Below are 26,818 nucleotides of genomic sequence, written 5' to 3' on the forward strand. Positions count from 1 at the left end.
GTTGCTGCCTTGCAGCCCTTCTGGCTGGTTTTCCACTTCCAGTTTTGTATTTCCAGCTTTCTTGGCGAGGGGGGGACATTCTCCTAATATTCATTATGTAGTTCATTGGATTTGACTGGTAATGTACAGAATGAGTAATAACCACTGATTAGTAAGCGCTCCCTTAGAATGCTGATTAATATTTGAGAGAGAAAACTAGCTCATAAAAGGGAAAGGCTTTCAAAATAATAGGATGGCATTACAGGCAACTACTTATGGTTTGATGATCACATGTTTGATTTAGAGTTTTGATCTAGTCTGTAGCTCTGGATTCTGTTCTGACTTTTCTATTAAATTTTCTATTAACTGTGTGTTTGAACAAGTCACTTATTTGTTTTTAATCTTCATTATGTTATACATTAAATTTAACAGTACTGCCCAGGTTATTAAATAATCCAGTGCCTGCTCTGGGGTGGTTTGCCATAGGAAATAGTTGAACCTAAAACTTAACAAGAATTTAATAGGAGTGGTACAGTTGTAAGGGAATCGGAAGCACCCAGGGATGAAATAGTTACTGACAAAATAAGAAATTTTCTTCTACTTGTTTTATGGTTTAAGCCCATCTCTGGCTGTCGGGAATTGGAAGGATTGCACATGGAGAAACAGGAACCCTCCAGCTTCATAATACAGAAACTTTCTTGAAGCATTCATTGTTTGTCACTAGCCACAAGATCATATCCTTGCATTGATTTGTAATGAAACACCTTGTGATTGATATGTCTGAAACTCAAATTGAAGCAAGGAATCCTGAGATAATAAAAAAGGATGTGGTAACATAAAAAGTGATGAACTGTAGAGCTAAAAGATTCACTTCTTTTGTTGGCATTTAATAAACAAAAAGGTGAATTATGTTTTTCCTCTTTTGCTGTTTGATCTCTGCTGCTTTTCAGTCTGGTGTAGTTACTGGTACTCATTTAGTGGTCCTTTGCTCTTGTAAACTACACTGGTTTTTCACTGTTCTAAATAACATGCAGATGCTTTTATTTTTGCTTCTGAATCTTGTAATTTAGTAATTCATCTGTGCACTGGAAGTATTACAGCTTTTTTTTACCTGGTATTACCTGCACATGCAAGATGGGCAGTAATGGTGGTGGAGCTGTTAGGTTTTTTTCTTTCTGGAATGACGAGCAGGGGTATTCCTGTGTCAGGAGTGTGCCCTGGCAGCCAGAAAAGGCTGTGTCCTGGGGTGTATCAACATCACCAGCCAGTCAAAGGAGGTGGTGGTCCTGGTCTGCACTGCATTGTTGCTGCCCCGTCTTGAGTACTGTGTGTGCTTTTGGGTATTTTCTCAGTACAAGAAAGACATCAAACTATGGGAGTGTGTCCACAGAAGGGAGACCTAGATGGTGAAAGATCTCCGGGAGCTGCTGAGGTCATTGGGTTTGCTCATCTTGGAGAAGGCTGAGGGTGCTGAGGTGCTGATCTCCTCTTTCTGTTGACCAGTGACAGGACGTGAGGAAAGAGAATGAAGCTGCATCAGGGGAAGTTCAGATTGGATGTTAGGCAAAGGTTCCTCACTGTGATGATGGTTGGTCACTGGAACAGGCTCCCTAGGGAAGTGGTCACAGCATCAAGCCTGGCAGAAGACAAGGAGCACCTGGATGATGCTCTTAGTCATATGGTTTAGGTTTATGTCATTCTGTGAGGAGAAGGGAGTTGAGCTGGATGACCCTTACGTGTGCCTCGCAGCTTGAGAGATCCTGTGTGTTCTTTATTTACAGCCCATACTAGAATGTTTTTCCATTTCTGTCTTTTAGGTGCCTTGTCAGGAGCCAGAGAAAGCTGGGAATATGATTCAGGAGCAAGAGACCTTCAGAGTCCAGACCTCCACAGTCATTTTACGCTGCAAAAGGTGTTGGGGTATGGTGGACGCAATGTGACTCAACAGGCTGCTTTGCAAAGACTTCTAGCTCAGGCCTCACATTTTAGCAACTCTGTTGGAGGAAGCTACTTAGAACTTGCCAACACTGTAAGTGTATTTTACCTTCTGCTTTTCAGTTTTGTAGAAGTGTTTGTTTGTTTGTTTTTGAAGAAGCATATTTATTCCAGCCTTAGAGCCTTTATGGAAACAATAGCACACGGTTGTTAGCTTTTATTTACCAGAAAAACAGTGTGATTTTACAGGTAGGTGTATAGTATTGCTAAAGTTTGTATGACCGACTTGTGTCAAAAAAGTTAGGAATCTGTGAGTGGCCAAACTGAAGTCCTTAATATATCCAATTTAACAGAAGATTTGTTTCCGAAAACTTTCTACCATTTAATTTTAAATATGGTGTGAGATTGCTCAGAAATGTTGTGCAGCAGAATTCTTCACTTGTTATTTCATTACTACCCATTAAATTATTTGGTACTTGCTTTAAACCTTTAGTGTGCTTCTTTATTTCTACAGGCAAGTGCTACTCTCCATTAAAAAAAACCCCACATAGCTGTTTGTGCTGGTTTTGACTGGAGAATGGTAAATATTCTTCACAGTGACTAGTGTGGAACTGTGTTTTAGATGACACTTTTGAAGGAGTAAAGCATTACTTTTTGCTTCTACCCCATTTGTATTGGGATCAAGTTTTTGTTTTCATTTTAAACTCAGGTGTCTTATAAAATACCAGCTATTTTCTAGCATGTTTCTAGTTTACGTTGCACAGGAGTTTAAGTGGAGAAGTAAAAGATGCTAAAATGAAAATTTCTGATTTTAAAAATGACTCTTCATTGGCATGCTTGACCTTGATGAAACAGACTCCTAGTTCATGATATTGTAGAATAATTCAGGCTGTAAGAGAACCTGGGGAGATCATCTGGTCCCACATCCTACTCAAAATGGAAGTGATTGCCAACAACAGAGGAAAAATCAATGTCTTCAAGCCATATTATTTAAATAGAAAAAAATGAAAAGTATCCTGAAAATGCTGCCAAAAGCCTTGGTTTTATCTAAGTTCCTGAACATGAGCTGATACAGGACCTGTTTCCATATGCAGAGTAAAAAAATGCAGATATTAAAACTTCCCTAGGGGAGAAAAGAATTTAAGAAAGTTGATAGTTTCTTAAAGGAATTGTGTCTTAATTTTTCCTAGGTAGAATAGTAAGAGATCAACTGTTGTACATCATGAGCTCGCTCAGAAGCATATGGGAACTGTAAAGAGCAGAAAATGAGCAGGCACACTTCTTTATAAAGAGGATAATATGGGGGAATTGAGAGATTATAGGCCATTTAGCGGCTTTGTTTGTATGTTCCATTACTTGTGGCAAAATAAGAGCAGTTTTAAGGGAGTAAGAGAGAACATGTAGATTTGTAAAAAAATAATCAAATCTGTTCCATATAATGTCTTCCTTAAGAGGAGATAGAAGACAAACAATAGTAATAATGTTTCTCTACTAAAACATCTGACCCTGCCTTGAGTAATGTTCTCATCATCAAGGCAAGAAACATAATTTAACTGTAATTACTAATGGTTGTACAGTGATGGTTCATAAGTTACGTACTGTTACACATTTACAAAGATAACATACAAAGCCACAGATGTGCAGTGTTACTCAAGAATGCACTGTGTGATGGCTGTTGTATTGGCTATGAGCTGTAGAAATCTAACAACTAAAAATGCAGGAGCCTCATAAATAATAAAGATGCCCAGTTTTCATGGTTTTCTGAGTCAATGGAGGATATCAGGAAAAGGTTTTCCACCCAGAGGATTGTTGAGTACTGGAACAGACTCCCTAGGGCAGTGGTCACAGCACCGGCCTGTTCAAGAGTTCAAGAAGAGTTTGGACAACACTCTTGGGCACATGGTGTGACTCTTGGGGTGTTTTGTGCCAGGCTGGGAGTTTGAACCAATGATTCTGACGGGTCCCTGCCAACTCAGGATGTTCTATGATGCGATAATCTCTAAATTCCTTCTATATTTACTGTCTTGGAAGATGCCTGATCTTGGTTTTAACCTGTTACACTTCTGCTTTACAGTATTACTTCTATGCTTTTCAAAACCACAGTAAAATCATCAGTCTCTCATTTACATGTAGATGAATACAGTAACATCTTCATTTGACTCCTGCTGAGCACTGGTGTCATGGGTCATATGTAAATTTTTGGTTTGGCTTTATTAAAATGGAGAGAGGAGGGAATGGGAGAAAATTGAGAGCATTATTTACTTTGATTTTCAGTATTCATTTATCTTTCCACAATTTTTAATACTGTGGGGCATGTTTACTGCAGTTTAAATTTAAGCTCTTCAAAGAGATAAACATAGCCTTCACAGAGCTGAGATTTAATATACGTTCTTCCTTCTCTGTCTCTCTCTCAGATCTTTTTCTGAGCTGCATTTGCCACAATGACAGGCAAGCTGCTCCCTTGCATTCATCCCCAGAAATGACCGATCTCAGCCTTCCCATTTGTATAAGTTGAATTCAGTTAATTAATCAAGTGTCAATTCTTGTTATTAATGTCCCAGTTTACTTTCTGGTAGCCTTTTTTTAGCCTTCTTTTGATTTCAAACTGTGCAGTCAAGCTAAAGACATCCTTGTGGTGATTATGTGCTCCTACAGCATAGATTATACCCCTCAGTCAAGACAATGTCCGTAACATTTAGGTTTTCCATTTGCAAAAGCTAAATGAACATCAGTCCACTTTGCCTAGTTTTTATACGGGGATTTTTTTGTAAAGAGCATTTCTGACATTTTGTGAACATACAGCTCTACAGCATTTTATTAAAACATAATGCCTGCTCTGAGACATTGTTCTTCATCACAGGAATGACGGAGTTTTTAAAATAGTGCTATTTGACATTTAGCCATTTATACACATTACATATGTTTTTAGCATTGTTCATTTTGCTATAATTTGGTTTATTAACATACGTTCAGATTCAGATTTTGTTTTAGCTGAATGATTTATGCTGTAATCTTTATAGGATGTTAATCTCTCTCAGCGTTTTCCAGATTTGCATTTTTATTCTTAACTATTAAGAAAACAGTCCTCTTTATAGCTCTTCCCCTTGTTACCAGTATTTATGACTAAAATACTAACCTTTTACGTGACCTGCCACCACTTACTGCTGATGTCCCTGTTTGTGTCAATAGGAGTCCTCGTATGTGTGTGTGTTTTTGGGAGTTGTAAACAAATTAAATCTTCGTGGACAGAAAAGAATGCAAGCATTGCGAAGGATTTGTTAGTGCATGTTCATGTTTTGGAGCAGCCATGGGATCTCAGTGTGCAACCTACAGTGGTACAAGGAGGGATGGCATTCTGTTCCAGGAGATTAAGTACTGCTGCTCTCTGAAAAAATCACACAGGCAGTATCTCAGTATGATAGGCATACTTCACATTAAAATTCCAGTGAAGTTTAATAAGCAGAAGCAAGAAGATTTGCTTTAATTCCCTTTTCATGTTCTCTTTGCATGTGATTAAAATACATTTGATTTTTTTAATAGAACGTGCATATAAATGGTAATGTATGTATGTGTGCTTAATGTTGGTTTTTGTTGCCTAAATTCAGTTTTTCTTTAAGATGAATGTATTTATTTTCAGAAGTAGCTATATTTACACAAACAAAAGCCATTGGGTCTGTTCCATTTGCCATGATGATAAGATCTCTGTTCTTTTAGTTGGAAATACATCTGGTTTGCTGAGAAAAGTCTCTGCACCGAGATCTTACGTTTTCAAAACGTGACCCCAAGTATGTTGGGCACATGGTGGTTTTTTAACTGTCCAGTCCCTGGTGAGATCCATAACCCTTTAATCTCTGATTTTTCCATCTGAAGACACTCCAGCTATACTGGAACCTCTTTGACTGCACCTTCCTTCCCAGAGTGTTTTTACTTGGAAAAGTTTTGAAAGATTTGATGAGATTATGGTTGACTTGCAGAGGGGAAAGGTACAGCCGTGTTTTTGAGAAGAGAGTGTATTAGAATTTCGTTATGACCACAGTTTAGGAGGCTGTGTTGCTATTTCCTCCTCAAAGCAGCCGTGCCACAAATGCGGTTGTTCATAGTCAGACAGAAAGGCTTCTTTACAGAGTTGCCAGAATTACATCCGGCAGCATCTCCCTGTTCTGGCCAACCACAAAGTGTGCATAATCCTGCTTTTTATCTTGTGCAGGGCTGTCAGTGTAAGATGGATGTGTCTAGGTGGGAGGGTATTGGTGCAGACTGCTCCACCTGCCAGATCTGCACTTCTCATCTCAATAGGAGCTGGTTTTTGGAATGTCTCCATCAAGAACAAACAGAAAACTAATACAAAAATGTTCTTAATGCATTTTCTTGTAATTGCTCTGGTATATGCTCTTGCTTATCTATTCCTGTCTGATTTACATGTGTTTGTACCTCATCTGGAGGTACTAAAGACATCATTGGGCTTGAGAATGGACTGTTTGTGCATCTGTGTGACAAGGTGTGCTTCATGTACAGCAAAATTAAAGCAACTAAACTGGACTTAGCTCTGGCTGTGGACTCTCTGTATCAAATGCAGATAGCATCTCTGTTGGGTGCACAACCCAAAAGTTTATAAAGTACAAAGTTAAAAACGAGTAACAAATCAACATGATCACTAGCAGATGAGAACTTAATGTCTTTGTCTTAGGCAGTGTCATGTTATCTGACAATAGATACTCTTACTGCACTACCTCTTCATTAGTCAGATCCAGTGAATGTTTGCCTTGCTAATTTTTCTTCCTGCAGAGCATTGATCTGCAAGTTATGACAGACAGAACCACTGTTTTGAGAGGGCTATTATTTTTAGTTGACATAGTTTATACTGAGCAATAGTATTCCAAAAGTCACTATTGCATTTTTCAGGAGCACGTGACTTTTCCTTTCCTATCTGGATCTGCTCCTTAATCAGGCAAATCTAATTTGCTGTGGTCTACTTATATTAATAGTTTTTGTGTATAAAAGAGCACACTTTGTATTATCATTGTGTTTACATTTATTTTAGGCTGTACTGCAGCTCATTCTGGATAACTGCTTGAAACAGTGTTAATGCCCTGCATGATCTTGAGTCACAATAAGCATTTATGTGCTCTGAGATACATGTACGTGTAAATTCAGTGATTTACATATAAATTCCATACTGCTGTCATGTTACCGAGCATATAATAATTTCTTGTCATACCTTAATGTTATAAAATGTACTTAGTACATTAGCAGGAGAATACATCAGAGATGCTTGGTATATAGTGTATGTTCACATGTGATGTTATGTGATGAAATTCAAAGTGCTGAATTTAATCTCTTTGTTTGGTCCTTTCTCCAGCACTTCAGACAATTTGACAATACGTCAATTATTCTGTTACTTCCTACTTTACCTCCTGTCTCGACTGTTGGACAGCCAGCTGATATTTCTACTGTCCTTTGCTGTGTGACTGTCAGGGCATGTGCCTGCCATAACCAACAGTCTTTCGTTACAAAGACTGAAATTATCAGATTTCCTAATGACAAAGGATGTCTGTTTGTTGATCTTATGTATGTACGTTTTTATTTGGCACAAGTCAGTGTAATGTTAGTGTGTTTAGTAATTGGCTCTTCGTGGCCAGTCACTTGCTGGACGTCTTTGCAGGCTGCCCGGAGAGATGTCCATTCTTCCACCTCAAGTCAAACAGAACAAAGCAGTCAGAGACTACAGCTTGTCCCTGTCAGCTGTGAGTCACAGACTGTGAGGAAAGGGAAAGAACAAGAGAGGACCAGATTGACAAGGCATACAGACAGCTTGTTTCCAAATCCATCTGGCTCACCATGTTCCCCTGTAAAAACACCTTGAGAAACAAGGTGAGCAGGAGCAGGCCAGCAGGAATCCATTGGGATGACTGCTGGCCAACAGGCCAAAGGACTAGTCCCACTGTCTGGGGCAGCAGCTGAGATTCAACAGACCAGCAAGTGTCCTTCAGAGCAGCTGTGACAGTGACCACAGCAGGATGGCACTCAGAGGCATCACCCCACCCACCTGCTGCTGTGCAGAGGAAAAGCAAGAAGGGCAGAAAGCCCCAGTTTTGGTGACTGCAGTGGTTATTGCTGTTTCACTCACTCTCTTTTGAAAAGCCTCATGCTTTTGAAGGAAGAGATTAATTTCATCCCTGATGATTTTCATGTTTTCCTCCAGTCTCTTCTCATTTGCCTTGATGCGAGATATTGTTTCCTGCAGCTCTGCCTGCAGATGTTTTCTGGTGTCCTGTAACGAGCAAGAGACAGAAGGTTTCATGAGTGGAGTGGCTGCCACTCTTACACTCACCTGGTTCTGCAGATCGCCCCTCTGACGATGCAGATTCCAGCGCTCTTCAGATCCTCTCATGTCGTCCTTGTTCTTCCTCTTCATTTCCATGTTGGTGCTCTGAATTTTAGGCAGCTCTGCTTGTAGCTCTGCCTTGATGTTCTGTACACACAAATGCAGAGCAAGTGACTTGGAGCTGCCATCAGGCTCAGCTTTTTCCTCTTTTGACCTCAAAATCCCACTCATTCAGCCACTTCTTTCTGCTTCTCTACTCAGCTCTGCTTCCATTGTAACCCAGTGCTGGTCTCTGCAGATTTCAGGGCTCTGTGCTTTCAGTGCCTGCAGGACTCCTGGCCTCCTCAGTCCCAAGAGCTACATTTCATGCTTCCCTGCCTGCCCTTCACTCTGTCCCCTGCCTGGTCAGGCTTACCTGGCCATTGTCTTGTGGCTCTTCCACCTGCTGCCTGAGCTGCTCTTGCTGCTCTTGGGCTGGGAACAGCTCTTCCTGAGTCTGGCATGGCACCTCTGCTAGAGCAATCTGCTCTTGCTCTTTTTCTACAAGGACCTGCACAGAAAGCAAGAGAAGATGGGTTTAAAGTTCCCATACAAGGTTTGTGGGGCAAGACTCAAAGTTTGATTGGGCTCACACATTCCCAAAGCACTGTGCTGCTGCTGTCTTCGCTCATTCTCTGCCCATGGAGAGGCACAGATTCCAAAGTGAGACTGGAAATGCAAACAAGATCCATGTGGGACTGCATCTCCAACAGACTCTTAGGCAGCAGACAGGGAATGTGTGGTATTTCTCAAGGCTCTGCTGAGGGCCTCCCTCCTCCTCTGCTCGGTCCTCTTTGTCTTTCAGTTGTGACTGACACCCAGCCCTGTGCCACAGCTCCATCCTGGCTCTGCAGGTGGCTTCCGGTATGACCTCACTCCTTGGGAGGATCACTTCTGGAGTTCATGTTCTCTTCAAGCCTGAATGACATTCCTGCCTTTCTGACATTTACACTCTTGCTAGAAATCCTGGTCATCCAGGAGATGAGGATGTGCACAAAGAGCCTCTGATGGAGGTCAGAGAGCTTCTGTAGCTGCCTCAGTACGTGGAGGAGGACCAAGGTGTTTATTCTCCCCCTTTTCTCAACTAAACATTCTCATGGACAGTAACAGAGACCCTCATTAAGCTCCATTAACTTATTAACTTACACACACTTTAGGAGGCCACTGAAGGGACACCATGTGTCCTGTAATGCATGCATGACCAAAGTCACCAAACCCCACCTAGAGCATGGGATTGTGCCACCTCACTAGGACAGGCCAGAATTTATAGCATGAAAAGGGCTTCAGGGCAGAAGAGGCTGGAAGATGAAAATATCTCTGTGGGGAAAAAACAACCATTTCTGGAGGGGAAACATGTCTGCCTGCTTGGGATCTGTCGCCAGAGCATGTCTCTCCTCCTCTCCAGAAGGGATGCATTTCAGTGAGCTTTGCACCTCCAAGTGCCTTGCAGCAGACCCAGGAAGATTCATTGACGTAGATATTAGATAGACAGATAGATGATAGATAGATAGTAGATAGATAGATAGATAGACAGATCAATCTCACTATCACAATCTCTCTTACTACACTTGCTATCACTACACACATCAACACTCAGCAGCAATCCTGTACTTGCTCTCCTGTTGCTTCAATAAACCACACTCTTGGGGAATCTGGAGCATGTATGTCCTCATGGAATGTGATCAGAACCAGAGCACTGAACTGGGAACTGCACTCTTTGTGCATCTGTGCTTGGGCCAGTGCTTCTCTTGGACTTGACCAGACTGAGGGTGCTAAAGTGGCTGTAATGAGAAATGAAGCCCAGCCCCTCCCAGCCCCTCTGATCTCTGAGGACCAGCTGGAATGCAAGGGCATTGATATCCTCCTGAATTCCCATACACAGAACACAACACACTCTCATCCCCTGGGCTGCCAAAAGGCACAGGTGCTGTTAACTTGAAAGTGATGTGCAAGGCCCTAGTGGCCGGCCTGGCACCAGAGCAGCTCCTGCACCAACATCCCTGCCCCAAACTATGTGTTCTCATGCCAAAAGACTGCATCTTGAGGAACTGCCACCTTGCAAGCTAAAATTCTAGCAGAATTTCTTCCAGTGCTGGAAAAGGGCAGGAAAGGTTGAGCAAAAGCACCTTCTCTTGCTGGAGAAAGAGACAACATACAGGGCTTCTCCTCCTACAAACCAACAAACCATCAAACTGAAAGATGAAAATGTCACCTACTCCACTGTCCAAAGCACCTGGATGCAGTGAGGGGATGCTTGGCAGGGAAAGGGCCCTTGTGGTGAGCACTGTCATGTAGGGATTTATAGAAGTCTGGCTGAAGGTTGCTCATGAGCCTCCCTTTCTCCAGGCTAAAGCTCCTTCAGCACCTCCTCATTGGACTTGTGCTCCACACCCTTCCCCAGCTCCCTTGCCCTTCTCTGGCCACTCTCCAGCCCCTCAATGTCTTCCTGCTTCACAGGGGCCCAGAACTGGACACAGCAGTCGAGATGAGGTCTCACTGCTGCCCAGCACAGGGGAAATGGTCACTGCCCTGCTCCTGCTGCCCTATCATTGCTGACACAGGCCAGGATGCCCTTGGCCTTCTTGGCCACCTGGGCACACTCTGGCTCATGTTCAGCTGCTGTTGTCCAGCCCCCCCAGGTCCTTTTCTCCCAAGCAGCTCCCCAGGCACAAAGTTGCACATTTGTCTTAAAATACAGCATCAAGAATTTCAGGAAGTCCTTCCTGTTCTTAGCACTACAAGACAGCAGCCAAGCACCTGCAGCTTTGCCCCTAGGCTGCAACTGGAGTTTTCAAATGGAGTTTTCAAAGCTGCAGACTTCACAACAGAAAGTATCAACAGAAACTCTCCTTCTCTGGTTTTTGCCTCAGAAGGAGGGTTCAGAACAATACAGTTTGTTTCTTTTGCCACGTGGGAGAAGAGATGCCCCACACAGATTCATGCACAACACAATCACCTCTTTGCAGCTTATCAAAAGCAAAAGGACAGATACACTCAGAGCGCCACTCAGCTCTGCCACAGACTGCTCTGCCTGAAGAGGGAACAGAACAGCCTGGACACAAAGGCCCCAAAATCCCTCACTTCAAGCAGCAGCTCCACATCCCCAGTGGAGGATGAACTACTCACAGGTAAGCACACCCAAGAAGCTTGTGGGAACAAACCACCCCAAAGCAGTTGTGTGGTCAGATCAACATTTTTTGTGCCTGCAGCTCCTTGGCCAGGCTGTGGAGTGGGACAGGTCTCTCCAGGCCACAGTGTCACCTACGTACCCAGCAAGGCTGGGAGTGGTGTCTTTGGACACTCCCTCCTCTGGGGACAGGGAGCCTTCACGATGCAGGCTGGCCCCTATCAGAATCCCAGCAAGCTGGGGCCTAAACATGACAGGTCAAAGCCCATTTTCCAGCTGTCCCTGGCTGGGGTGAATCGCTAGGTGCTGGCAGGACTCCAGCACTGAGCATCTTCAGCCACCAACAGCAAGGGCTGTCTGGTCGGAAACTTGCAGCTCTGCTTTGCTCTAAAGACAGCTCCAAGGAGAACTGGCACTTACAGGCTCGGGAACTTCAGGCTGTGATGTGGCCACAGCTGGAGGCTTGTGGTCATTTTGCTCCTCTTTGGCCTCTTCTCCAGAAGCAGTGGGAGCCAGAGGAGAGTCTGCTGTTGGTTCTGTGCTCTGTGGACAGGCAGTAGTGTGAGGGACAGGCAGTTACCTTATCATTTATAACCTGGTTTCTGTTCAGCTCTGTACCCAGCTCTACTAAGGAGAAATCATAAACTTGGGTAGCAAAGGGATTCTAAGTCACTGCAGCTCAATTAAAATGGGTTAATTCAACAGTACTGAATATTGTTCTGAATTAAATATTCCACCCTGGCTGCAATCAGCAAACAATTTGCTTTTAGTTCTTTAAAGGCTCTGAAACAGAACATTAGGAAACAGCCAATGATGCCTTTTTCTACTGCTGCTGCAGACATGGAAATGGATGTTCTTTCAGCCCACCCAGCTGGCCCTCTACACTCTAGTGCCACAGGCCAAGCTCACAGCTTGCTCCACAATTCTTAAACAGCAGCAACATCAAAGGTTCCTTTCTCACTCACCTTGGGATCGGCACCTCTGAACACACGGGTCAGGTGACCTGCAGAGGGCAAGGGAAAATGAACGAGATGCTGTGAGCAAACTGCCTGTGCTGGTGAATCCCACAGCACAAGTCAACCCAAGCAGAGAGTAGTTTCCTTTCACAACATCCCTCCACGAGACACAGCTCTCTCACTCAGCGACCAAGGGAACAGGACAATATTCCTGGTTGTGCCTATGCTTTGGCCTCTTTTGCCAGTAAATGAATACCAACTTGATCAAGAAAATGCAAATCATTCTTTAACACTCAATGCTTCTGTTCTGCCCAACAGCTAAAGCAGCTTTTTTTCTCCTCTCCTTCAGGTACTTTTTCTTTTGAAATAAGTTGCATGCACTAATTCCCATTAACTTGCTGGAAGCAGATGTCCAGAAAAGCTTCCCCAAAATCCCCCAAAGCTGTGGTAGTTGTACTGTGAAACAGCACAGGAACAGCTCTGGGGTTCATGAGCAGACACTCACTGTTTTGGAATTTGCACTTCATTACAAAGGGAATTGCTTGATTAGCACTCAGCAAAGGGTCAAGTTAGACAGTCAAATCCTTTAATGACAAAATGTAGGGGAAAAAGCAGCCTTTCCTGAATTCTGGGGAGAACTTCAGAGTTTTTAGAAGGCCTTTGCAGAAGGTCTCCCAGCCTGTGTTTTGGAAGTTGTCCTGCTTGACCCAGCAAACTGAGGAAAGGACAGACTCTTCTGCCACAGACTCTCCCGTGGAGGGAACAGAACCCCTGCAGATTCCCTTGCAAGTGCTGCTCCCACTCCCCCAGCTACAGACACCCCCTTTTAGCTGAATGTGTTGACAGAAGCTTCACCAAACCACTGGCATCCTAATGGCCTTTTTGTTTCAAAATCAACTCAGTTACTCAGAAAGACCAGGAAGGGATACACAAGCCACATTAGGCTACACCTAGGGAAAAACCCTACTTACATGCCACGCTAGTTAGGTAATATCCAGAATAAGCAATGCCGTAAACACCACAAAATGTAGCAGCAAATGGCTCCATTCTTTGAGCACTGCTGTGCAGCTTTGCACATGGTGCTCCAACACGGGAAAAAAGATCAGGCTCCTGTCAGAGTGCAGCTGCCCACTGACAACGCCTCAACCAGGAGGATGCTCCTGCGCTGAGCAAGCCCAAGAGCTGCTCTGACACTGAGGCCTTCTGTGCACCAAGGCAACCTTCTGATGACACCATGGGGACTTGGCAACCATCCCCTGACATCACAATGCAGCTGCTCTGGGCTGCTCTGTGAAATAATGCAAAGCAGCCCAGCCTTCCCTAGAGTGAACACAAAATAGCCTGGGAAGTTCTCTGTCCCAAAACAGCACAAACCTCGTTGTAGGTCAAACCCTGCTGTTCAAGGGATCCAGGAGTAACTCACAGAGTGCCCCAAGCACCTACAGCCTCTACCCCAACAGAACACTGAGACCAAACTTTCCCAAACCAAAGGAATCCAGACCAAGAATATAGACCAAATCATTGCACAGAACCAGGAGAGAAGGCACTATTGGCTTAACAGCTGACATAATTCCTAACAAATCACCCCACATATTCACACATTTATTGGACAGTGCCAGGGCTGCTCTGTATGAACCTCTGTACCTCTGCCTTTATTCCTCTTTGGAAGCACTACAACTGGCAGCATTTGCCCACCAGCAGGAGCTGCTCCAAGCTGGGAATGTGACTGGCAGTGCTGATTTCCAGAGGCTTCTGGCTCCCAGGGAAGCCAAGGCAGGAGCAGGTTGAAAGGTGCTGGCGCTGCTGCTGCTCTGTGCCACAGAGCCCTGGCTGGGCAGGGCACAGCGCCCACTGCGCTGCAGGCTCTTTCTGCTGCCAGAGCTGGGCTCACCTGGGAACAAGTACTGACATTTGTGGGGAAACCAAGGGGTTAGGGGAGTCTGCATTTCTCTGTGTGCACCCAGGCCGCCTGCATCAGAGAGCTTTGGTCCCCAGAAAGGTAAACTACAGGGAAACAGCTGGTAAAGGTTTCATTTTGACCTTTCTTAATTGTGCAACAGAAATGACAGAAATGAAAGTTACCAAGCAGGGCCCGATCCCCACTGCCAGCTCAGTGTGAGAAAGCAGGCATGACTTGATTTCAGTGCTGGGTGTGAGGGGAATCACTTCCCTAACACATGCACATCCAGCAATCTCACCTATTAGTTTGTATCCATGGAACTAAGACATAATCATGACTTTGCTGAAATGCACAGGCTAAACATTCCTGCAAAGTATCTCACAGATTTAAATCACTTCCCCAAAATTATTGCCAGTGAGAGTAGTCATTTGGTGGTCGTTTGGAGAAAATCCCATTCCTCATATTCTCCTTCTTTTGTCAAGAGCCTCCTCAAACCAGTTTCTTCCCCTTGAATGCATTGCAGCTATCTTCTTGGCAGGCCCACTCTCTTTATTCTCAAGGCTAAGATATCCACTTGCCCACATTAATCACTGCAATGGGGGAATACGGGACTAAGCACGGTCTGTTAAAGCTTAAGCAGTTCATAATTTCTTACAGTTCAACATTTTCCCAACACCTCTCCTTCCTTCTCTGGGAATTGAACACAAGCATTTGGTGATCACCCAGCCCAAGGCAGCCTCCAACCCTCCCGTTCCCCACCAGCCCTTCTCTCTTCACAAACAGCAGGTTCAGCAGCACCTTCCCTCACTGGCTCAGTCCCCAGCTGTGCCACAAGTTCTCTGTCTCACACTCCAGGACTGTCATGGACTGTTTGCTCTGCGCTGCACTCTACTGCCAGCAGACATCCCCACCCTGTTCCCTTCCCCTTGCAGAGCCTCGTAGCTCCTATCCATGGGCACCAGGGAGAAGGGGGGCAGTCACAGAGGAGACACACCTGCTGCGCTGGGCAGCAACAGAAACCCTCTCGAGTCACAGCTGCAGGCTGTATCTGCACAGGATGCTCTGGCTGCCCCACTCCTCATGGGCTTTTGGCTGGAAATGCAATTGCACTTTCTGCCTCATGTGGAAGCACCACGGCTGTGCAAAAAGCGGCCAGTGAGCCTCATTGCAAAGGCACTGCAGTGTGGAGCTGATGAAGGAAGGAGACCCTTCCCCAGTTCCTGACCACACCAAAACCACCATAAGTGGGACTTTCCATCTCAGAAAAGCAATGGACAGTTCAGAAAGTAAATGTTGGGCTTATTCACAGAGTGATAAGGAAGGGAATATTTCAGTGGAGTTGAGGTTTAAGTTTTTATTCTGAATCCTACTCCAGCCATTGATTTAAAAATTCATTTTAAAATGTATTTTCAAAGGCTGTGAAGTCTTATGGCTTTGTTCTGGTAGAGAAATGGCTATATGAAATGTACTGGCATTTTAATGACATCCAGACTGGTTACTCTGTAAATCAGAGTAATTTTCCTGCACAAGAGCCACTAAAGAAAAAATGAAATTGTAATCAGTGCTGACCTTGCAACCTTCTACTAAACTTATCAATATGTATTTTCAGTTAGATCATAGAGCAAATTAATTTGTATTGATAACTTGATTTATACAGACCTGCTGATTTCAAAGTAAAATTGCCAGCATTGCAAAACTGTCAATACTCACTTTTATGAGGGCTGTAATATTAGATATTCCTTGTTCACCATATTAACAAAATGAACATTTTGGCTTTTTTTTTTTTTTTAACTTGTTGTCAGCTCTCTACATTCTTTGTAACACCAGATAGAGAGTTGACAGCAATGTGGGTCATGGGCTGGTAAGGTATTGCACAAGTTTCCTGTGTCAACACTAAACATTCCCATTTGCCATGGCACCATTTCTTGCCTCTAATTCTGAGCTACAGCTCAGTTCCTGCAGTATAGGTTCACACCTGTAGCCTGTATTTGCAGCTGGTTCTTACTTCCCTGTCCAGAAAATAATGGTGCTTTGATCTGAAATCAAAATAAAAAGAGGTGAGAGTCAGGTTCTGGAAACGTATAGCAAGAACTAAGAGATTTTTTTGCAAATATGTTGAAAAGTTGTTTGCACATACTGCATAAATGGCAGCCAGAAAGACTGGCACTCCCGCTTGCGTGCTGAGGTTTGCCTATCCTTGTGGACTGATTTCTTGAGGCCAGGTCAGTGAGAAAATCAGAACCACAGGGGTGGTGTGGAGAATATTGCAAATTATTCTGTCATGGTGCTTTTTTTTTTTTTGCCTAAAAGCTCTGGTCATCATCTGATTGGAGTAATTAGAAGAGATAGAATCAATCACACTCTGCCTGTGCACACAATTCCTTCCCAGGAGTTATCCATGAAGAACATTGACAAATTCACAGCAGCAGCTGTTGCCACACAGTCATGAAGCAGAGAATATGTTTTCCTGTTACACTTGGACAGCTGGAGATGCTTCTGTCAAGCTTATTTGAGTCACTGCTCAGCACAGATCTGAGACCTTGAGGTCAGTCTCCAACAAGTCAGTGCAATTAATATTCTTCCAGAATGAAGTTTGTCTGGCAACACATGGACCATGGAGCCTGAGGAAAGCCAACAGCTGGGGGAGATTTAATTTCCTCCCTTATCTTTTTTTTCACTAATATATTGCAGTCTGATATTTAACTAATGGAAACCTCTGGCATATGAGTGATTGCAAGGTTGCTCAGTCTATCATTTGTGATTTCTCTGAAAGCATCACCCCAGTGTTTTCTTCAAAAGCTCTTCAATCATCATGGCTCACACAGCATTTCCTGCAGCCCTGAGGCTCCTGGTCAGTGGTGGGGTGTGGGGTCAGGGAAAGGCAGCAGGAGAAGGAGGAGAATGCTGTGCCAGAGATAGAAGTGCCTTAAGTTGTAGATTCTAGTGGTGTGGACAGCTGAGCTTACTACCAAAGCTTTGTGCCCAGGATAACCTTGCCTTCTGTGCATGTGCTTCCAAACCAGGCATCGTTTCCATTCTGCCAGGCTCAAAATAGAATCCAGTAATTCCACTAAAGCAAGAACTGTTTATTGGAATACGGATTCAGGAGGTTTGGCTTGTCAGAAAGCAAGCACAAAGGCAGTTTTGTCAGAGAGGCGTTTTTTGTGTTTAGGGGTGTGGGAAGCTGCTTGCTCTTTGTGTTTGAACTCAAACCAGCATTGTAATGGACCTTGTTTGTCTGATGCAGGCATGAGCTCTAATGGGATTATGCATAGTATTTATACAGACCTGGCTTCTATAGCCCTCTAAAATTGTCCTCGTTTATTAGTTTTCCACTTAAAATGGGCATTCTGGGTTAGGTCTGCCAGGACTCACCTAAAAACGACATTTTATGCGAAATGTAGTTTTTCTGTCTTTTGAATTTCCAGCATTGTAACAGACACAGAGGTGAGTAAATGGCAAATTACAATTTTTAAATTCTGTTACTATTTCCATTTGCAGACAATCACAGCACAGTATGATGGGTGTCAGCACAGGTCACATTTGTTCAGGCAAACTATTAATAGGTCTTTTTGACTCAGGCTTTTAATTGGATCTTTTATATGACAGTCGAGCAATCTTTCTCAAAAGCATATGATAAAGTTGAAATGCAGAGAGTGATGGGTTTTGACCTAGTTCTGCAGTTGCAGTTGGATGATGTGAACTGGCATGTGGCAATCAGGCACTGTAGGAAAGAGGGTCTTAACAAGTGTGTGTAAGTAGATATTTTGAAAGTCTATAGACCAGGTTTCAAAACTTCTCATTTAACTTAGTTGCAAGGTCTTTGTATCTTTTTCCCCCTCATTGCTCAGAAATTGCTCTTATGCATCCCATTTTCTTGGCTGTAGTCAAGGAAGCTCTGGCTCCAGTGCAGGTGTTCGGATGTTTTTATTCTTCCAAACATTTTATTTCCCCCAGTTGTCTGAAATGAAGAGTAATTCACCTGGTATAATGGGCCAGCACCATTGCACACAGCTGTACAGAAATTAGTGTTAATATTATTATTATTATTATTATTGTTGCTGTTGTTGTAACTGGCAAGCTGAGTCTCAGGGCCGGGGTTGGTCTGGTAAAGCAAGATTAACCTCCTGGGCTCTGGTGTGCCAGAAAGATTACCATGTAGCTCTTGTCACAGGGTCTTCTTTTTTGCCAGTTTTTCTGACTATTCTCTTGACTGTGAGCTGCTGACTTGACATAGTTGAAATTGGCAGTGCCAAGCTTCTGTGAATCCTCATTGTTTAGAAAGGAGGGGAGATTCTCATTGCCCTTCTTCTTATACACACACCACACCCTTACGTTCTGCTTACGTGAAATACAGGGTTTTGGTAATAAAGCAAAAATCTTAATTACAGTGCACAGTTGAAAATGGACTCCTCAGTGCTTTTGCAATTCAGTGTCAGTTTAGTTGTAATGGAGTAATCAGCTGTTATCCTGCCAAGCCAGAGAGGCAAGGCAGAGTTCCCATAGAAACCTGTCAGTGCCACCAGAAAATTCATCAAGATGCTCCTGTTCCTTGGAATTGTTTCCCTGGTACTGTGAGGCCTGGGACATTGACCTGAAGCAGTGCAAGATGCTGCCACTGTTAAAACAGCCCGCTCCTCTTTGTGTTGTGGTGTTTTTTAACTTACGGTATGCTTGTCAGCACAGCTGGTTTGGGGAGCTATTTTGGTTCTAGTACTGAGAAAATGGGAGGGGAGTACTTATACACATGTGCTGTCTTCTGCTTACTGTTCTTACTTTTTTGTGAAAAACTGTTTCAGCATGATTGCTCCATTTTGGGCTAGAAAACCACATTACCGCTTCTCATCTGGGAGGCAGTTTATGGTAGTAGCTATGTTGCAGTGTCGGGTTTTGACTCTGACTAAACGCCAAGCACTTCGACTCTCTCTTGCTTGCAAGAAAAAAACTGCAAAAAATACACACCAATCTTGTGAGTCAAATGAGATAGGATGCTGGTAGGAGGACACAGAAGAAAAGGGCAGACAGGCTCTAACCTTAAAGATGCAAAAAGTGACTTAATTACTTAACAGAGTTGGAGGATAGATGCAAGGCAAAAATAAACTTTTTATACACTATTTTGTTCACTCACCCCCCTCTCTCTTACGAACTCATTTTTATTCACCCCCTCTCTTCTTTTTAACCAACAAACCCGGGTAGGGAGGCAGAGTGTGAGGTATTTTCTCAGCCCACAGAGCAGGTCCATAAATCTATTCATCACTATAATTCTTCTACTACAAATACTCTTTATCTCTACTTGTTTCTCTCTTTCTCTCCAGACAGTTTGTCTGCTCTCACTCCCCACCCTCTTAAGCAGCAGTCTCTCCGCTCACCCCCCTTCCCTCTTTCCACACCAGCAACACAGACAGGGGGCAGGTTGAGGGGTTTTCTGGTCAGTCCAATCAGGGAGAGGGGGTTCTCTACTTAGCCAGGGGGTCCCTCCCACGAGAGACAGTCCTCTGGGAACTTCTTTGGCATAGGTCCAATCTCATGAGCAACATCCCACCCGAATTCTGCTGCTACATGAGTCTCTTTGTCCATAAGGTGCTGTGCAGACTCTCCCGAGCCGAGGCCAGGCTGCTTCCACCCCAGGAGCAAGGAAAAGGCCTTTCCTTCCTTTGCAAGGCCTTTGCAGTTTTAACTCTTCTATGAGACTCCCACTGGTTCACTGTCTTTTCCAGGCATCCATCTGCTCTTCTGGTGTGGGCTGTGGGTAGAATTTCTGCATCCTTGTGGACTCCATGGGCTGCAGGGGGACCTCCTGCTCCCCCCCATGGCCTTCACCATGGCTAGCAGAGGGTTTTCAGCTCTGTCGCCTGGAGCACCTCCTCCCTCACCTTCTCCACTGACCTTGGTGTCTCCATGTTGTTTTCCCTTCACATATTTTTATCTCCACCTCCTCCTCCTCTAACTACACAGAAGTGCGTGCTTACCTTGTTTTGATTTCTTTTTAAACGTGTTTTCACAGAGGCGTAACCAGCACCTCCAATTGGCCCAGCCTTGGCTGGCAACATGTCCATCACCTTCAGAGCCATCAGAGATTGGCTCTGCTGGACTTGATGTAAAAACTTCCAGAACTTTCACTCAGGACACACAGGAGCTATCTTTGTGCCACTCCCCACCCCTCAAACACTTCCCCAGGCCTACTACAACAGCTTCTGAGGGGTCCAAATTTCTCTTAGATGTTAAAAAATACTTTACTGATGTTTTGGGCCAATCCAAATCACCACATGCAGTGCATTGGTAAACTCCACCTTTCTTCCTGGTAGGAAGCAAACAAAGTAAACTTTGCGTTTCAGGAAGGGCAGTGTCTGTTCTGTGAAGTGTTCATAATGAAATAAGTTCACCCCACTTATGTACCCACATGAGGGTTCATACCATTTAGCTAATTAGCCATCTGTAATTTCCTGCAGTTTTTGTATTAGTTTACCTGCTTGAAACTATAGTTATAGGAAAGTGACTGGAGAAAAAGACATTGAATCTTTCTATTCTGTGAATCTGTGAAGAGATTATAAGTGCATATTATTGCTTAAATCTAATTTTTACATAAATATTGATTTTCTATAATATGCATTATAGAAAAGGAGGGAAAACTCTTCGTTTCTGTAGCACCTACATGTGTGGCAGGTGTTTTTCATAGTAATGACATACATTGCGCCAGGATTCTGAATTGTGAAGGCAGAACAAACACATATTTTTTATCCTATGCATGGAGTTGTTTATTTGACTTGGTTTGGTTGGTTGATAGAGCCTTATCTGAGAGTAAACACTAGAAACATTGAGCAAGTTTTCTTAAAGTAAGGGACTATCCAGATGAGCCCTGGAAGTAATGAAGATTTTGGTTCTGTAATCATCTGAAGTAACTGTAAGTGACTTGAGAAAAACGTCTTGGGATGTAGAACCAAAAAAAACATACAAGAAAGTCAGAGAGATCATAAATGCTGAAGCAGGGTTGTTCACTGTCCCTCAAAATGTAAAATGGAACTGACAGATACGAAGGCTGAAGTAGAAGTGAGTAACGCAGAGGTAAGGCAGCCTTGAAAATTATGATGGGAAACTTAAATGTAGGAAGATGTAAAGGAAAAATATCACTGGAGAGATTTAAATTGTATATGAAAAAGCAGTCAGAAGGGAAAAAAATGAATTGTATAGACCAGCTCTATATGCAGGGTTAGAATGGAGAGTTTGGATTTTATGTTTAGCTGTCCATGGAGAGAAAAAACCCACAAATACCAGATCATTAGAAAAGTAGAAAAATACTACTATTTACTGGTTAGTAGGAAGTTGAGAAGTGATCTGTAGACCAACTTGCTGACCTTCATAAACAGCTACTAAGCTATGCAGACACAAAATATATCAAATTAATGAATGTAGATGAGGGCTGTAGGAATTCAGTTAGAACAATCGTAAAATAGATCTAGTTGAAAACTAGGGAGTTTGAGTCACCAGAATTTTTCGATACATTATTTCAGCTCATGTCACTGTTAAAGTACTTTCAGTTATAATTTCTGCCAAGATAAACCACCCAAAACCTGTAAGTGGTCAGAGAAGTCGATGTTGTTATTTCAGTGCTCATACGAGCCAAGACTTGTAGACTTGTAGACTTCAAGCAGGTATCTGTCAGACACTTGCCTTGCATTTGCCAGAATTCATTGGACTGAAGATATTTCAAGTGGAACATTTTAGTGGATTCAAACTTTCCAAGTTATATCATAGATAGATAGATAAATAATATAGATAAGTGTGTGTACACACATATGAGTGTGTGTATATATATATGCACACTTGTTCATGTAAGTATGTACATGATACATACAAATGTCACGCAATATATGTACACAAATGAGTGAAATAAGTGTATATAGGTATGTGTGTATATACACGTAGTCAGAAACTATCCAACAGTTTATCTGTTAAACATTCAGAGGAGATCTCATCCACAGACGGTGAAATGGGGTGCTTGGCTAGGTGGGGGATGCAGTGTCAAAGCACAGTTCTGACGTAACCCAGGAGCCAGGATCCATCCCCTTTTTTCGTGGGAACTCACATCATCATTGACCCATGGTTCAGGACACTCCAGGCTGGGAGCTGTATGTTCAGTGTGCCAGTGGTAATGAAAGTCAGAGTGGAGAGAAATCTTGCAGTTAGGGAAAATAATTAGAGCTGACCGCACACAGATGTCTTGGTAGAGTTCAAGGGCTGCTGAACATTAGGAGAGGCATGATCATGACTCTGGAGTGGGTACTGGAACTGCAAATGAGAGTGTGTGAAGGACAAGATACAGAACAAAGAGGTTAGGAGTAAGGAGAGAATTGAGGAAACCTCACTATTAGAGGTTGGGAAATGTAGGAGAGACTTAGTAGGGGAGTCCTGGTAAATCTTTCTATAAAAGTGAGAACTTTAGGAAGAGATTCAGTTCACAACTGATACACAGGAGGAAATACAAGTTGGCCACCAAGACTGTAGGGACTTGTAGTAAAATGATGAATTTACCTTGTGGTTAATAATTGGAGGAATGCGTAACTGAACTAAGGGAATGCTGGACAATGAAGGGAAGCTAAGCAGAGGTATGATAGCATGAATTGTAGTTTACAGAATGGCCTTATTGGTGTTTTTAAGCAAGGAGCAAACAAATAGTGATGATGATTAGGTGGCTGTAACATAGAAATGGCTATTGTCTCTCCTTGTCCTCACAGACAAGTCACCAACATAAATAACAGACACGCATTGACTCCTAGTCATTTTCCTGTCCTGACCTGATGCTGAGGCTCTGTGGGGTCAGAGGGAATAAAAATTAATGTGATAGGTTTGGATGAAATGACAGGAAATGAGAGTGTTTGTTTGACAGGTTGGTGTTTGGCTTCATGGTATGAAATACTGGAGGATGGAAAGGAATTGAATGAACTCCCAAGGAGACTGGTTGGGTCAAGGACATGACTTTTTAAGTGGATTGAGTAGTTGAGCAAGGTTGAACAGGTGAGAGTAGCTGATTAAAGTGCTGTTTTGAAATTATATTATTCTAGACATGTTATCTGTTTCAGACTAATCGAGATGGTTTGATTGAAGGAAAGAAAAAATATTTGCCCATGTTTTCTTCAGAGAGTGCTTCATTTTTCAGTGTAAGGTTACTTGCAATTGTTTCAAATGGGTGAGATTTTTCTTCTCTAAGCCTAGGTGCATAACCTTTGCTGTCATTAATGAGAACAGTTTGCATCATGAACCTACCATCCCTTTCAGTCTCTCCCTTTTAAATCATGGTGCAGTAGTGCTATTGAATAAAGAATTTTCTGGAAACATTATCCAACTACTGTATTGAATTTCTGCTTCCAAGTTCAGCCTTCATGCTGATCTGCGTGCTGTTTTCTCCATGGAAATTCGGACTTTGGCACTATGCCCGTGTGTTTTGTGCAAGAATGAGAAGGAAAAAAAAACTGTACTTGAATTGTTTGTAGTAGATTTGTAATACTTACAGGTGTGATTTATTTATGTGTTGGATTGTGCAGATTGCTGCTCTAACTGTAGAGATGATATTGAAACAAACAAACAGGAACTAAATGCTCAGTGGACTTCAATTAGTTGATTTCAATTACAGAGCTAATTAAACAGAACCAAGCAAGAAGGCCTTATTTCATACATCCTAGAATTGTGATCTGCTAATGGTGTATGTTGCATGCAGAGTGAAACTGCTTCTCAGAAAGTGGCACACACTGTGCTGAAGAATATGTGGCACATACATATTTAGTAGATAATTGCTTTTAGGCTGTAGTTTTCACTCTACAGCTGTTAAAACAGGGAGGGAATATGCATGTGTGCCAAGTGTCACACCTGCTCCAGTAACTGTAAGTAAATAGACTATTACAATTACTGAGATATATTATGAGGGAGAGGTCTTATAACAACTGTGCTAGTGTTTTCTGTACTTTGTGGCAGTTTCAGAAGTACAGGTGAGGAGCGGGGCAGAGTTGTAACTTGTCCCAAAAGAATCCTTTGACACCAGGTCATAGAGCAAATCTTATAAGATGATTATTCAGATACAATCAAAAAACTAGAATCCTCAGTGAATCTCATACATGTGTCAATAATCTTTTTCTGCAGCGTAATGAGTAAACAAATGGAATAGAGTCGCCATAGGATTATTAGATCAGCAGTCTGGCCACACTAATGGCTGTTGCTGCATAATTCTGAAATTACCTTGGAAAGAATTTGTCAGTGCAAATGCACTTACCACAAGCAGTATTGTGCATCATGAGTGCTTTAGAGATACATAAGGCAGTAATGGATCAGAAATGCTCTGCAATTGCATGGAAGCCCAGGCCAGTGTCTCTGTCTTGACAAAAGTGTGTGGTGGATGTTTCTGAAAGCCTCTGTGACAGTCAGCTTTGTCCAGCTTCTTGTTACCCCCTTCTTGTTAACCTCTTCACACTGAGGCATCCACTGACACTGTGTCATGTTGGGGTGAGAAACATCTGCAGGTTAAAGAGATTCCTCTTCCCATTCCCAGTCTGACGCCCTCCCTGTGTGTAGGGGCTAAAAAAGAAGGCAGGAACAAGGCTGAGGGCAAGGAAGCACTGCTATCCTCGCAAGGAACTGAGTCACAAAGAGAGAGAATGAACAGTCAGCAGCCAAACAAACAGAGACGGACTGAGTCCAACCGGCCCCTCTCTCACTGGGTCACAGGGTGCTCTCTTCATTTCCTGGCAATGCAAAATTGGCATGCTTGAGGTTTTCTTTTGTTTTTTTTGAAGCCTGCCTTTGGCACAAGCCAGTGGGAAAATACACATTGGCTTCAACGAAGTTCTTAGTACCCTGCTATTGTATTAGGTCAGTTACATGTGTTTGGAAGTGGTGAAACAGCCTGCAGACAGCTGGGCAGGTCTATGTGGGAATTCGAGATGTAACATTTTCATTCGGTTTTAATGGACTTGGCGAAATGCTGGACGATGACATTTCACAGAGGAACAAATTCCACATCTTTAGATGCTCAGAATATGTTCTTGATGCTCCTGTTTTAAAAATGTTATATAATAGTAACAACTTTGGAAGAATTATTACATTTATTCTTAGCTAAGCCTCCACAATAAAGAATTGCCTGCAAAGTTCATACGGATGTTGAAATGAGTGTTGCCAGTTTTTATGGGATAGGTAACAATTCATGCTTTCCAACTGAGAAATGTGTAATCCCCTACCACTCAGTGCAAGTATGCAGAGGTTGAATGGGAGTCAGCTGGGGTTCAAGTAAAATCATTTTTCATCAGAGTTTGGTTTAACCACTGCATTGAGAGTTACAAATAATTTATATGTTTTAGAGAAACTTTTTTCAGAAAGTACCTGCATGTATCTCCCAGGTTCTTATGCACATCTGAAGCTGTGAACACTGTGGTTGGTTTCCATTTAGTATTTCTGTCTCTTTCTGTCATATTACTGCATAGAGTAGGAAAGAGGCAGGAAAAATCTATGTAGCATAGGTGGATCCTGTGTCGCAGAGTGGGTCTAGTTCAGATCCTGAAGTGTCCTGCACCATCATGCTTGGGATGCATTTGTAGTACCATGTGCTCTCTCTGGTCTGTCTGTGTGGTCTACCACAAAGAGACAAACATTGGTGAATTTTGAAGACAACAAATCAGAACACTTAATTTCTGAATGCTTCCTTGCCTGTTCACAATCAGCTGGGAAGTATTTGGCAGTATAGGGATAAAATATGGGAAGTGCAGTCTGCTGAAGCCATAATTAATATGGTTTTTCCTTTAGAAAGGAAAACCTCAAAACTTTATCCTTAGTGTTAATACTGAGGCTCATCCCTCTGTTGGTGAACCTGTTATAGATGTGATAGTATTGGATGTGATGCCTTAAATCACCGGTAAAAATTTTGAGACGCAGACACGCAATATAGGAAAAGGGTATTACCTTGGTTTAATAGGATCCCAGATGCACCAAGCCCCCGACGATATCCCCGTATACAATTTATGGACAGCCTAGATTAGCATACCTATCTAAAAGTCTCCAATAGGAAGTCTTACAAATGAAGTAATTGCCCCCTTATTAAAATTACCTCCCCCCAACAAGGTTACAACTTAGTTTACAAAAACACATCTCAGTGATGGGGCTCTGTTCAAGGTTGGTGCGTCATGCTTTTGAGATTGTGGGGATGTTTCGTCTTCCCCAAAGGATTCTGAGCAGGGCAAGGGTACTGGGGTTATAAAAATGTAGGGTTAAGATACAGAGAGTAAAAAGTACAGGAATGGGGAAGGGTAAAAGGATATATATAATGAGAGTATAAAAGTATAATGAAAAAAGGACAAAAACCCATCAGGCATCAGATGCAGATAAGATCAGAGCAGATTATAAACGGGAAAATAAAGTTATTAGAGGTAGTAATGCAAAATACAAAAAACTGTCACCCCCTTGTTTGTGAAGGCATAATTTTGAAAAGATAAAACATTTTTAGATATACTGTTTCAGCTGCAGGAAGTTTTGAACTGAAATCATGGGGTTTTTCCTCATCTACGAAAAGTGAGCTTTGT

The 26,818-nt window shown here is 42.8% G+C and overlaps 2 protein-coding genes across 5 annotated transcripts in view; one reads left to right on the top strand and one right to left on the bottom strand.

Moving 5' to 3' along the window:
- Positions 1 to 26,818, top strand: part of MCC (MCC regulator of Wnt signaling pathway) — a 195,024-nt gene that overhangs the window by 27,059 nt on the left and 141,147 nt on the right. For both annotated transcript variants that reach the window (XM_085042557.1, XM_085042558.1), the window contains one exon: positions 1,797 to 2,008. In XM_085042557.1, the coding sequence (XP_084898683.1) occupies positions 1,797 to 2,008 (212 nt within the window). The remainder of the gene's footprint in view (positions 1 to 1,796; positions 2,009 to 26,818) is intronic.
- On the bottom strand, positions 7,465 to 15,585 carry LOC146424336 (uncharacterized). Of its 3 annotated transcripts, none has more exons than XM_085042562.1 (6): positions 15,256 to 15,585; positions 12,371 to 12,408; positions 11,826 to 11,948; positions 8,655 to 8,789; positions 8,042 to 8,386; positions 7,465 to 7,605 (listed from the first exon to the last, which is right to left on the bottom strand). In XM_085042562.1, the coding sequence occupies exons 1-6, from the start codon at positions 15,341 to 15,343 to the stop codon at positions 7,495 to 7,497; spliced, it is 840 nt and encodes a 279-aa protein (XP_084898688.1). In that variant the 5' UTR covers positions 15,344 to 15,585; the 3' UTR covers positions 7,465 to 7,494. The 3 variants fall into 3 exon arrangements, with proteins under 3 accessions (XP_084898688.1, XP_084898689.1, XP_084898690.1); XM_085042563.1 differs by lacking the exon at positions 15,256 to 15,585 and adding an exon at positions 13,333 to 13,548; XM_085042564.1 differs by lacking the exon at positions 8,655 to 8,789 and having other exon boundaries at positions 15,256 to 15,583.

The sequence above is a fragment of the Lichenostomus cassidix genome, chromosome Z (assembly GCF_008360975.1).
Source record: "Lichenostomus cassidix isolate B80296 chromosome Z, HeHo_3.0, whole genome shotgun sequence".
Lineage (NCBI taxonomy): Eukaryota > Metazoa > Chordata > Aves > Passeriformes > Meliphagidae > Lichenostomus > Lichenostomus cassidix.